Here is a 13,264-nt window from a genome sequence, read left to right on the forward strand (position 1 = left end):
GTCTGACATCCTGCCACGTATCCCACATGGTTTTGGTGGACCTAGTTCGTTTAAGGTTTTATAGTTATCCTACCCCAGGATTCACGTGTAGAGGGAAAGCAGAGAAGTTCCCCCTACCTCTATGTCACAGTACCCAGGTCTCCTGACTCCCAGGCAGATGCTCCCCGTAGGCCTTTGCACTTCCAATGTACTCCCCACGCATCCTCCCAGCCTCCTTATGAAGCAGGTAAATATGGAATCTTAGACCAAACGTTCTCAACCTCTTTTGTTCTGAGGCCCCCCCAACAGGCTATAAAGAACTCCACGGCCCACCTGTACCACAGTAACTGTTTTTCTGCATCTAAAAGCCAGGGCCGGCATTAGGGGGTAACAAGCAGGGCAATTGCCAGGGGCCCCCATGAAGCTACATTGCTCAGGCTTCAGCTTCAGCCCTCGGTGACGGGGCTCAGGGCCCCGGGCTTCAGCCCCATGCGGTGGGGCTTTGGCTTTCTGCCCTGGGCCCCAGCGAGTCTAATGCTGGCCCTCCTTGGAGGCCCCCCGACCCCTACTCAAGGCCCCCTAGGGGCCCCGGACCCCTGGTTGAGAACTACTGTCTTAGACCCACTTCCCTGATGGTGAAACGTGAAGCACAGCAAGGGGATGGGGGTTGGGATGGTCCAGCAGCCAGTCAGTGGGAGAGCTGGGAGTGGAACCTAGGAGTCCTGACTTACAACCAGAGGATATGCTGCCTTCCCCGCTCCTTCCTCCGACCAATGACTCGATGGGGAGGAAGATACGCTTATGTACCCACAGCAAACTGCAGAGTAACTCCTCCTTGAGATGAGACATGATACAGATTTCTGATCTGCCAGAAGATCATTTCCAGGCGATGCTTCACACTGTAGTGAGAGAGGAAAAAAAAAGCTTAGCGTGGGTGTTTTGCATGGGAGTCCGCTGTGCAGCTCAACTGCAGCTCCCTGTAACCCACTTGGCTGTGAGATCATTTATCTTTAGACACTATTTCTGCCTTCTTCACCATGGTTCACAGGCGAGAGCAAAGCAAAGGCTGCCATCATTGTTCTGTTCCTTCCTAAGTAAGGTCCTGCATTTCCCTATCATCTTTTACCCCACCAGATCCCATAGCAGAGAGGGCTCACCTCATCAACCACTGCAGTGCAGCCCCTCCTGCTCCTGGGAATGGAACAGGGGCAGGCAGCTGTTTCACAGAGCACAGCTCTTTAGGACAGGAAGTGAAGAATAACACACCTAGTTGAAATTGCAGGAGGAACTTAAATAGGCAAAAGGCAGCTGCCTGAGCTGGAATTTGGTCAAGACACCAGTCAGCACTTTTATTTTTACCAGTAGCACCATGGGATCTTTAATGTTCACCAGCCCCACTTGGTATTTGTCCACAAGTGGGTCCTTCAACTCTTTATCCCAAATATCTGCTTTTTAACTGAATTTCATCACTACAAAATGTATCACGGGCGGGGATCTCTCTCCACCTCCCTTTCAGTCATAGGCATTTTGTTGCTGTTCACTGAATGCCCGCAGGCTTTGTCTGGGCCTAGACTAGAGAACTGTTTGTCAGTCACCTCTCTTCCCAGCTCGCTGCAGGCTGCCACGCAGGCGTGTAACCCAAAAATGATACCCTGTCGCTCTAAGGCATCTTCCTACATTGGCAAGCAGGTCCCCTGTCCAGATAGGCATGTTTCTCCCTGGGCACATGCCCCCCTGTCCAGATGAGCATCCTTCCCCATGCCCTGGGCGTAGGCCCCCTCCGTCCAGATGTGCGGGCCTCCACCCCCATCCAGATGTGCATCCTCCTCCTCCAAGCCCTGGGCACCTGCCCTCCCAGCCAGATGTACCTCCTTCCCCAGGCCCTGGGCGTAGGCCCCCTCCATCCAGATGGGAGGGCCTCCGCCCCCATCCAGATATGCATCCTCCTCCTCCAAGCTCTGGGCACCTGCCCTCCCAGCCAGATGTGCCTCCTTCCCCAGGCCCTGGGCGTAGGCCCCCTCCATCCAGATGGGAGGGCCTCCGCCCCCATCCAGATGTGCAGCCTCCCTCCTCCAAGCCATGGGCACCTGCCCTCCCAGCCAGATGTGCCTCCTTCCAAAGGCCCTGGGCATAGGCCCCCTCCGACCAGATGGGAGGGCCTCCACCCCATCCGGATGTGCAGCCTCTTCCTCCAAGCCCTGGGCACCTGCCCTCCCAGCCAGATGTGCTCCTTCCCCTGGCTCTGGGCGTAGACCCCCCTCCGTCCAGATGTGCGGGCCTCCACCCCCATCCAGATGTGCATCCTCCTCCTCCAAGCCCTGGGCACCTGCCCTCCCAGCCAGATGTGCCTCCTTCCCCTGGCTCTGGGCGTAGACCCCCCTCCGTCCAGATGTGCGGGCCTCCGCCCCCATCCAGATGTGCATCCTCCTCCTCCAAGCTCTGGGCACCTGCCCTCCCAGCCAGATGTGCCTCCTTCCCCAGGCCCTGGGTGTAGACCCCCTCCGGCCCGCACAGGGGCGCCTGCCCCGCCGGCAGAAGTCAGCGCCCCGCCCCGTGCCGCGCAGCTCCTGCCCGCGCGGCGCTGGGGGCGGGGCACCGGCTCGCGCGGCTCCCCCGTCACGTGACGGGGGGCAGAGGCTTGCAGAGGCCGGAAGCGGAAGCGAGGGGCGCCGGCCGGGGGGAGGGCCGGTTGCTGTGGTAACGCGGCGCGGCCGCGGCCATGGGGGAGCCGCTGGGGCAGCCGAGCCTCGAGAACTCGTACAGCCTGCGGCCGGCCTTCCAGCACAAGTGAGCGGCCGCGGCCGGCTGGGAGGGCCCTGGTTTGGGGGATGGAGTGGGGTGGCTGGGGGGAGGTGTTGGGAGATGGAGTGGGGGGGCTGGGGGGGACCGGGAGCAGTGAGGTGTTGAGGGATGGAGTGGGGGACCCTGGGGGGTGGGGGGAGGTGTTGGGAGATGGAGTGGGGTGGCTGGGGGGGACCGGGAGCAGTGAGGGCTCTGGGGGGTGTTGAGGGATGGAGTGGGGGATCCTGGGGGGTGGGTGGAGGTGTTGGGAGATGGAGTGGGGGGGCTGGGGGGGGGACGGGGAGCAGTGAGGTGTTGAGGGATGGAGTGGGGGACCCTGGGGGGTGGGGGGAGGTGTTGGGAGATGGAGTGGGGGGGCTGGGGGGGACCGGGAGCAGTGAGGGCCCTGGGGGGTGTTGAGGGATGGAGTGGGGGACCCTGGGGGGTGGGGAGGTGTTGGGAGATGGAGTGGGGTGGCTGGGGGGGACCGGGAGCAGTGAGGGCCCTGGGGGGTGTTGGAGAGGGGTGGCTGGGGGGAGGTGTTGGGAGATGGAGTGGCGTGGCTGGGGGGGGACGGGGAGCAGTGAGGTGTTTAGGAATGGAGTGGGGAACCCTGGGGGGTGGGGAGATGTTGGAGTGGGGTGGCTGGGGGGACCCTGGAGGGTGGGGAGTAGCGAGGGCCTGGGGAGGGGGGTGGAATCAAGGTTCTGGCTCACAAATCTTCAGTCCAGCCCCATCCCTCCTCCCCCTGCCAACTCCCTGAACACTGTTTTGTGAGGTCCAGAGGAAAGGTGGCCATTGCCCCCCAGTCGCTGTCCCCTCAATACTGTGTGGGGAAGGGAAGGTGGGTGTGGACAGTTACCCTTCTCATCTATGCTTGGAGGTATGTGTAACAGGGTTGGCACCCACCTCTCAGGAGTGCCCCCTTCTGGTTGCACATCTCGGCATTTTTTAGGTCAGGAGCCCCCTTTCCGTGGTTCTCAAGCACTCAGCCCTCCGGCCATGTGACACTGTCTGCACGTTAACCAGCACACACACCCCTTCTTGGGTATACAGTCCACAGAGACTAGCTCAGTACCCCTCTGGTGGTCTCTCTCTAGCCCTCCTTTGGCTTTAGCCTTTAAATAGTCCGGCCCTGGTATGGGGCCATATTCCCAGGGCTTCCTCCCTGGAGACACTAGCTTTCTGTAGCCCTCCTCAGGCTCAGTCCCTAGCAGCCAGCCAGGAGACCACCAAGTCACTGCCAGCAGACTTGGCTGTCCATAGTTCTGCTGTTCTTCCAGGCCTCCAGTCTATTCTTCTCCTGCTCCATGCAGCAACTAACTACTGCTCTGCGCTGCAGCCCTTCTTATATGGCCCTCCTGGGCCCTGATTGGTTGCTTCCCCTGCAGCCACTCTAAGCTGCTTGGAGGCCTCTCTACTGCTCCTTTCCTGGGATGACAGGTTTCAGAGTAACAGCCGTGTTAGTCTGTATTCGTAAAAAGAAAAGGAGTACTTGTGGCACCTTAGAGACCCACCTTGATTATCATGCGCATTATAAAGAGAGGTTTCAAAGAGGGATGGGCTATTACCAGCAGGAGAGTGAGTTTGTATGTGTGGGGGGAGGGGGGGGAAGGGTGAGAAAACCTGGATTTGTGCTGGAAATGGCCCTACTTGATGATCACTTTAGATAAGCTGTTACCAGCAGGAGAGTGGGGTGGGAGGAAGTTTTGTTTCATGATCTCTGTGTGTATATAATGTCTTCTGCAGTTTCCACGATATGCTATGCATCCGATGAAGTGAGCTGTAGCTCACGAAAGCTCATGCTCAAATAAACTGGTTAGTCTCTAAGGTGCCACAAGTACTCCTTTTCTTTCTTCCTGGGATGGGTGTGGCAGAACCCTGAGGCCTCCAGCAGGGGGCCTTTGGGCCTAGTCCACCCTATCACAGTATAACTATGATCCAGTATTAGATTTTATTTGCCCATCTACCTGACTAGAATGTAGAGCTGGTGGGTGTGTACAGTTTTGCAAGGTTGATTAACTAGCTTCCACTTTTGCTGCTCTTTTCATGCATTTCCACTTGCCGAGAATGAAAGGTGAATTTTTCCAACATAGCTACATTTCATCCTGTACTGTGAACTTTCTGAGATTTAGGATTTTTTTTCCCCTGTTAGATTCCGATCTTCTGCAGTAAAAGAGTGCATCCATGCGATACTGAAAGAGAATCTAGCCAATGTGCAATACAACCCAGAGGAAACGCCGGGGCTCACACGGTCCTTATCAGAGACAATTAAAGATAGACTGAAAGGTAATGAGGATTGGTGGGGAAACTGCCTCTTTCCTTACTGAATTTGTTCCTTTCTTTTGCAAGTATTGATTTTCTCCTCTGTTCTTTAAAACTCCTCATTCACTGATGACTGACCACAACTCTATATTATTTAATAAACTAGTATATATGTACATGGTGCTTTACAACTTGGTCTCAGTCTTGAGGATCTTAACATTTAATTCAGACAAATCTGATTACATACAGACCCACTGGTGAGAGAGATCAGCTTAGGAAGTATCATGGAAGAAGTAGAGGAGCATGGGTAGCATGGAAGAAGGGGCATAACTGAGAGTTGGAGAGCAAGACCGGGACCTGATTCTGACCTCACTTCCATAAATGGAATCACTCCTGGTTTAGCCTGATGTAAATGAGATCAGAATCAGGTCCAAAGGGCCACACTGGGAATCAGACTCATTGGGAGCAGCTGAGGGAAAGGTAAGAGACTAGGGAGCAAGAGGCTGTGGGTCATGACATCATCATGTACTGATGGCATGTTGCAGCATAGCAGTGTTGTTTCAGAACATTGCTTTGCATGTTTTTGATTCCAGAAGTTATTTCAGGACCCATTAAATGTTCCCCACGTCCAATTCTGGAATAACAACACAGATGGGAGTCAGCATTATCATATTGGGAATAGGGTTGTACTCTCTCTGCTGTCTGCCTTTGCAGCAAGAGAACCAAAATATCATGAGTTCCTGCATTAATAGTGTGTTTTAGATCTCCCTTATAGAGATGCTAATTTTAAAACAGATTATGTAGCATACGTCGTCTGAGCTATACCCAGGACCTGATTTCAGTGCTTTATAAAGATATACATGGTGCCCTGAGGCAGGAGTGGCCCAATACAGCCCACAGGATTTTGCCTGACTTCGGTGTCTGCTGTCATCTTGAATAAGGAATGACACTGTGAGCACCACCAGATCTAGCATGTCACACTGCATCTTGCAGCGGAGATACAAATGGAGTGTAGCATGCTGGAGTCTTGCCTTATTGACGATAGAGGCAGTGTTCTATTTTAAGCAAATTTGTTTTGGCTCTTGCATTTCTGGCGAGTTGCCAGTTTCACCCTCTCTACCAAATTGGTATCACCTATACCCTGACGGTATCTATTTGCTGTTCTTTTGGAATAGAACCAGCCAGCTTTGTAGTCATGTAGCTCAGATCTGTGCATGCTCTTGAGAGGCCTCTACTACTAAAACAGGAATGTTAAAGATACTAGTAATACATGGCAGAAACAGCAATCAATTTCCTCAAGATCAGAACAATTTTAAAATAATTCAGATGACTGGAAACTTCTGGGTTTCATGTAACAGCCTCGCTTCTACTCTGACCCTTTTGTTTTCATGGGATTTTTTTTTTTAACCCTGGAAAGTTGTCTAATTGGCATGGTTGGTGTTTGTTGTATCTGTTTGAGAGGTTTTTCCTCTCCCTAGCCTGTGTTTCAAAGGTGCTGAGCACCTGCAACTCCCATTTATTTGAATCAGATTCTGGTGCTCAGCACTTATGAAAGTGAGGCCATTAGGCAGCTTATCTACTGTACATAGCATTCATTTCACTGCCCATTGGAAACTAAGAGTTTCTAGTTACAAAATAAATAGCTCTCTCCCTGTGTCCTGTCTGACTATAATAAAATTCTGTACTCTTCCATTTTGAAACTGTTCATTTTTCTCCCTCTTACTCTGCAGCAGAGGGATTTCACCGATATAAAATGGTGGTGCAGGTTGTGATTGGAGAACAGAGAGGTGAAGGAGTGAAGTAAGTTTTGTGCATTTCAGGTGTCTTGCTTTTGTCATCCTCATCAAGAGTTAATACAGCAACACCCTTGCTCCTAACTCTCTGAGACAGGCAAGTGTTCTGCAGGAGGTCAGACTAGATAATCACTATGGTCCCTTCTGGACTTAAAATCTTTAAAACATAGCTCACGTCACAGAGTTCTCTCTGCTGTAGTTAGCAAAGCAAGGCTGTTCGTATCCTCTTGTTAGGCAGCAATTTACTAAGGGCCAGATTTTCAAAAGTGCCCATCTCCCATTTAGGCCCCCAAATAAGTATCTAGACTTTCAAAAGAGCTTAGCACCCAACATGTAGAATTCTCTTAAAAATCTGACCTCAATTGTGGGTGCTGAGCACTTGAAAATATGGCCCCAAATGCTGGTGATTAGAGAAGAATTCTTACATGTTGACATAGAAAGATTGTGGCTTCCACTAGTGCTGAGCTAAGAAAAGAACGTGTTGAACAACCCAGGAAGTAGGTAATCTGTATCTGCTGGGTTTATCTTCAGTATCTGTGTGCTCCTCAATGAGATAAATGCAACAGATAAGGGTAATCAGATCTCATACCCTTTGTGTAAGCTGATTAGAGATCAGGAAAGAATATCTCTTCCCTGTGCGTTACATCACGTACATTTGGCGAGATATAATGTGTGTGTGGTGGTCCCCTTCCTCTAAACCATCTCCATGCGGGCCACTGTCTGAGGCAGGATACCAAACTCGATGGACCAATGATGTAATCCAATCTGATGAATCCTGTGTTTTTGAAGTTGATGCAACAGCACCAGAACCGGGGGCCCAGGATGCCATGGCCCCCCCACTTCTTAATACAGGCGTAGTTTGGAGGGCAGTGGGGCGGTGCTGGCCGAAGGCTTGAAGTTTAGGGGGGCAGCACCACTGCAAAGTGCATCCCCTGCCGGTGCTGCTCCGCAGCTGCCCAAGGCTTCCAGTTTGGGGGGGCAATGCAACTCCCTACTCCCCAAACTACAGCCATGTTAAAAAGTGGGGGGCAGGGCCCCTGGGCCCCCCCAGTTCCAGCACTGGTGACCCCCTCACTTCTACAAGGTTCTGGCGCCCTTAACTTGGTGTATAAACCATTGGAGGAAATTCTCTGGCCTGTTATGCAGGAGGATGGACTAGATTTATCATAATGGTTCCTTCTGGTCTTAAAACCTTAAGTTCTTTGCTATGGGGTATCAAGTTGGCCTGCCCTGAGCTCTTATTGACTCAGATAGTGTCTGAGGTGGGGAAATTGCAAGTAATGCTCTCCCTAACTCTCTGAAAAACATCAACTTCATCCAGCACAAAGTCACATTCCCAAGTCCAAATGAGCTGGTTTTGTTCTTCAAAGGAAAACAACTCTTGGCTTTCAGGGAAAGTAGTGACCAGGTATTCATATCTCAGTTTACCCCCCCAGGTTGCCGTGTTAATGGCTTATCCCAATTCATTTGTTTAGCATGGCTGCGCGGTGTTTCTGGGATGCTGACACTGACAACTATGCCCAGGATGTTTTTATTAATGTGAGTATTTGCAATTTTTCCCGGGGAAAATTGAGTGAATCTGTTCTGTGTGTGTTTATAGAGAGAGAGATTCTGATCACAGAATGTGGACTTGATACATTAACTTCTAGGCCATCTGTTCGTACTAAGTACCAAGACAATACTGAAAACAAATACCAATAGTCAGCAGTGGAATTTGTATAGGCCCCAATTCAGCAGTCTGTCCCTATTCAGCAAAGCACTTGATGATGATACTACAGTACTTAGATCTTACATAGTGCTTTTCAGCCAAGATCTCAAAGCATTTCACAAAGGAGGTGGGTATTCTTAGCTCCATTTTACAGCTCGGGAAACTGTAGCGCAGGGAGGTAAAGTTACCTAAGGCCATGTTTAATGCTTTGCTAGTCAGAGTACAGGACTGGAAACCAGGATATCCTGAGCTTTGCCACTGACTGTCCTCTGACCTTGAACTAGTCACTGAACTCCTCTGCAAAATGAAGATAATACTGGGGTGCTGAGAATTAATGTTTGTAAAGTATTGTGAAGAAGAAAAGCCCTGCTTACATTCTAAGTATTTAAGCAGTTAAAAGTGAATCAAATACCATAAGGATGTCTTCTGCAAAACTTGAACCTGTGTTATTTGTCATCTTTAACCATTTAGTGCAGCATCAGGATTTCTAAGTTTTTAGTGGATAATAAAATGACTTTAAAATAAAAGATAAAAACTTGGTGTGCAAGTTGTTTTAGTCTGGTTTTTTTTTTAAAAACACTCTTAAGTTCTTGTCTAGATTTTCTTTATACCAAATTAAGGACATAACAAAAATATAATCTTTGAACTTTTAGTTGGGCTTCAATATGATCACTTGTTTCAGTGAGAGGAGTACACTTTTGTTAAAACTAATATGCTTCTCTATTGTTTTCTCAGGACAGTCTGTTCTGCGTGGTAGCTGCATTTGGCTGTTTCTATTACTGATGCCAGTGAAGACTGCAGAAAAGTACTACAGTAATTTTAGAGAGGAGTTAGTTTGTTTGGTTTTCTTCAGTAATTTATACTAAGGAGGAGTGTACTCATGTTTTCTCAAAGTAGCAGACTTACAATTGTACAAAGCCTGCTCACTGTATCTCTATAATACACTGATGTGTCCACAACTTCCTCTTCTTTCCTGCTTGTATAAATATAGCTTTGTAGCATATTGTTATTCTTTTGTCTTTTTAATCATCCTTCCTGCTTTGTGCAAAATGGATTTATTAACTCCTAGGAGCCAGATATAGTGCCTTAAAAGGACTAGATTGCTTTTATTAGTAGTGACTTGTTTCCATAATGTAATAAATATTTATGATCAATGTAATATAATAAATACAAATGTATATATTATACCTTTTCCCAGCTTTGTCCATACCTATGTATCTGATCTTGTCTCTTCTAGCACTAGCGTCTGCTCCCTCCACTCCACCAAATATGCCAGCCTTGAATGTTCATATAGCTGCTTCTCCCACAAATGTCTCCATGTTTCCTGCCATGGCTAGAATGCCCTCCTTCAGCTAGGCCAGAAGGCCACTACTCTGTCCTCTTGTAAATCCCTCCTCAAGACCACCTATGGCTGTGATGCTTATAAGAAACCTTGGTTCAATCTAGCTAACGTTAATTGGCCAGTTGGGGAGAGCTGATATTTAGGAAGAAAAACAATTTAAATGATTCAGAGCCATTAAGTCGGACTCATTATTAGACTGTGTGACTAATGATTCTATGACCATTACCCTCATCCTTCCTTCCTGTCATTTGCTAAACTCACTGGTTGCGTCTTGTTTCACATTAGGCCCAGATCCTGCAAAAACTGACAGCTCACATGCTTAACTTTAGCATGTCAGTTGTCTCATTGCCAAGTTAAGCATGTGCTTAAGTGGTTGCAGGATCGTGGCCTCAGTTTCTAAGCACTATGAGGCAGGGACCCAGTCTACTTATTTGTCCATGCAGAGCTCATCACAGTAGGACTCCAATGCTGAGTGGGATCGCTGGATGCTACCACAGTATAAATTAGCAAACAAAAACTACGTTTAGTGACAGTTAAGGTTGCAGCAGGGCACATCCCTCCATCCCAACCCTTAAAAACAGGGAAATTAAGGGAAAGACGTGTGCATTCCTTTCCACCTTCACATCACCTGCAACAGCAGAGCTAACACACTCAAGTGCGCCATAACACTTCACTCCCATCTCCACCAGCTACCCCAAAGCCATACGTACCCTGGCTGCATCCAACTTGAACTCTGCTACAAAACCTTGGCAGTGACCTCATATGCTTTTTATGTATCAACCAATCAGCACATCTGACTGTCACCCATTCATGCATTTGGGAATTTATTTTGCTTTAACGCTGCAAGTTGGCTGAAGTTGAGGTACAAAGAAAAGTGAGACAATCCAGTGAAAAGGGACGAGGAGGGGTGACTTTTAAACTCTTATTCTTTCTATACCAATTCATTTTTCACCAAACCACTGTGAAAAATTAGATTTCTCATGAAAATGGGATTTTTACAAACAAAAGGGTTAACGCTCCTGTCAAATTGAACTCCGTAACACAACCCTACTATAATCTACCCAAGGTAACTGATGGTATCTTCCCCCTTTTTCAAGAAAAATGTAACAGCTCATGCTCTAGAGAAAACTTGTATTAGCACAAATCATACTGCAATACAGTACTTTGCCCCAACTATGCTAGTTGCCTAGATGAAGTGAGCTGTAGCTCACGAAAGCTCATGCTCAAATAAATTGGTTAGTCTCTAAGGTGCCACAAGTACTCCTGTTCTTTTTGCGGATACAGACTAACACGGCTGCTACTCTGAAACCTAGATAAGTTAATGTACAAGTTGTGATGCAGCATCCTTCCATTTTTAGGTTTGGTTTTGATGGCTAATAGAATCCATTAACACACAAAGGGTCTCCCAGGCCTTAAGGCAAAGCAATGTGCTTCCAGCCCCAAGGCAGACATTTGGGTGTAATATGAGACCTAGTGCATGTGGTTGTCTCCCTCTAGTGGCTGGCCCCAGCCATGGTGAGAACCTGTCATTTCCTGACACAGTCCTCCATAAATGAGCTATGTTTCCCCCTTGTGGATCTCAGAGGCCCCACAGCACTATTGCCTGAGGATCCTGCCCCACACCAAGCCCCGCCCCTCACTTCCAACCCCCTTCTTCCAGCAATGCAACTACTGCAGCTCCCTTTGTTTTAAATCTTGTCTCTCTTCCTTCCTTCTGGTGGATCACTGAGGTTTTAATCCCTCTCACCCTTCCGGCACAGCCCCACCTTATCAGGCTTCTTCTGCACCCTCAGAATGGCAGATCGGCCGCGAAAGCACCACAGCAAATCCAAAAGGTGCTCAGTGTGTGAGGCTCCCTTTCCAGGAACATCAGAGGGAGAACTGTGTCCTATGTGCTGCCAGCCCGCCTCCCCCTTCTCTGTCACACGGTTGGGCTTTGAGTCAAAGTGGCGTGATGGGGCCGTATCTCCTGCACGTAGCCAGGACTCCACCGGGGAGCCGTGGGACTCACAGGAGGAGGAAACTCCTCCACCATTGCCACGCTGGGTAAGTTAAGCAAAGCCCCCTCTTATGAAGGGAAGGAGTTTCACAGGCTCCTACCCCAGTTCCTCAGGCAGGTGCTTTCCTTCCTGATCTCAAAGCCCTCACATCAGTTCACCAAGATTTTCCATCTACTTCAAAGATGATGCCCCTGCCAACTGCCTACATGATCAGGGCCTCAACAGACACTCTGCAGTTTGTTGTGATTAACTGATACGTGCCACACCTCGCCTGTGTGTGATATGCTACAATTGCTAAGAATCAGACACTGATTAAAATGCTGGAGCTGTGTTTATGTTGCAGTGGGTGCAGAGCTTGAAACACACTCTTGTCCATGCAGCCCCGTGCTGATATTAAATATGCAAACAGCACACCTCATGAGGGACCCAGGTTGGCAAACAAACCTAGTAGGTGGCTCAGCACTCACAGGAAACCCTACAATAACAAACATGGTCAACCTGTGGAACTCATTGCCAGGGGATATTCTGAAGGCCAAAAGTATAATTGGGTTCAAAAAAGAATTAGGTAAGTTCATGGAGGATAGGTCTGCTGAGGGCTATTAGCCAAGATGGTCAGGAATGCAAACCCTAAGCCCTTAGATGTTCCTAAGCCCCTGACTGCCAGAAGTTGGGACAGGATGACAGGGGATGGGTCTCTAGATAATTTCCCTGTTCTGTCCATTTTCTCTGAAGCATCTGGCCCCGGGCACTGTCAGAGGCGGGATACTGGGCTAGATGGACCACTGATCTGACCCAGTACGGCCGTTCCTATGATGCACATGACCCAGTGCTGAGGACTAACTCTGCCATAACAGACTCAGCCTGGGCACCTCGCGGTCGTGAGCGTGACCCTCCGCTCTGATCGGTGGCCTGCACAGCCTGAGAATGAACGAGTGAATCTAAAATGCGCGAGGGGACGTGGGGCTGGACTACTAACAACCCTAAGATAACAAACCTTCTCGGCTGAGCCTGGAGGCCACCGGGAAACCCTTTTATAAAACTGGGCCCCTCGGCCTCCCCGCAATGATAAACATGGAACCCATCGGCAACCCTACAATAACAAACCCCCTGCGCAGGGCCTGCGGCCCATCCGTGATCCTCCTACAGCAAACCCGGCTCCCCTGGCCCTGGGTTTGCAGCGACCCCACAACACCCAATGCGGGGCCCACGGGCAACGCTACCCCAGCAACTTGGCACGTCAGGGGTCCACGAGCGACCCTACAATAACAAGCGCAGGGCACTGACCCGGGGCCGCCAGGGACCCTACAAAAACAAGAGACCCAGCCGCCCTGCAGCCCTACGACAACCAGCCCGGCGCCACCGGGCGACCCTACCACAGCAAGCCCGGCCGGCCCGG

General features: G+C 49.8%; 2 protein-coding genes across 5 annotated transcripts in view; one reads left to right on the forward strand and one right to left on the reverse strand.

Annotated features, from left to right (window-relative positions):
- Positions 1-2,491, reverse strand: part of PDCD1 (programmed cell death 1) — a 35,080-nt gene extending 32,589 nt beyond the window's left edge. The window contains exon 1 of one of the 2 annotated variants that reach the window (XM_007057842.4): positions 711-2,331. In XM_007057842.4, coding sequence (XP_007057904.2) covers positions 711-828 — 118 coding nt within the window. In that variant the 5' untranslated portion in view covers positions 829-2,331. Of the gene's footprint in view, positions 1-710 lie in introns of both variants that reach the window. The other variant, XM_043522570.1, reaches the window with a different exon arrangement.
- A 116-nt stretch (positions 2,492-2,607) lies between these two features.
- On the forward strand, positions 2,608-9,711 carry DYNLT2B (dynein light chain Tctex-type 2B). Of its 3 annotated transcripts, XM_037909230.2 has the most exons (5): positions 2,608-2,766; positions 4,916-5,049; positions 6,756-6,825; positions 8,294-8,357; positions 9,262-9,711. In XM_037909230.2, the coding sequence occupies exons 1-5, from the start codon at positions 2,699-2,701 to the stop codon at positions 9,307-9,309; spliced, it is 384 nt and encodes a 127-aa protein (XP_037765158.1). In that variant the 5' UTR covers positions 2,608-2,698; the 3' UTR covers positions 9,310-9,711. The 3 variants fall into 3 exon arrangements, with proteins under 3 accessions (XP_037765158.1, XP_037765159.1, XP_043378506.1); XM_037909231.2 differs by lacking the exon at positions 6,756-6,825 and having other exon boundaries at positions 8,255-8,357; positions 9,262-9,295; XM_043522571.1 differs by lacking the exon at positions 9,262-9,711 and having other exon boundaries at positions 8,242-8,327.
- Positions 9,712-13,264: the final 3,553 nt, after the last annotated feature.

This window comes from Chelonia mydas, chromosome 9 (assembly GCF_015237465.2).
Source record: "Chelonia mydas isolate rCheMyd1 chromosome 9, rCheMyd1.pri.v2, whole genome shotgun sequence".
Taxonomy (NCBI): domain Eukaryota; kingdom Metazoa; phylum Chordata; order Testudines; family Cheloniidae; genus Chelonia; species Chelonia mydas.

Excerpts from the sequence above, each read along its gene's own strand:
- DYNLT2B (XM_037909230.2), top strand. The coding sequence starts at position 2,699 with ATGGGGGAGCCGCTGGGGCAGCCGAGCCTCGAGAACTCGTACAGCCTG. Across the intron at positions 5,050-6,755 it reads AATTAAAGATAGACTGAAAG|CAGAGGGATTTCACCGATAT; the intron begins GTAATGAGGATT and ends CTTACTCTGCAG. Across the intron at positions 8,358-9,261 it reads CCCAGGATGTTTTTATTAAT|GACAGTCTGTTCTGCGTGGT; the intron begins GTGAGTATTTGC and ends TTGTTTTCTCAG.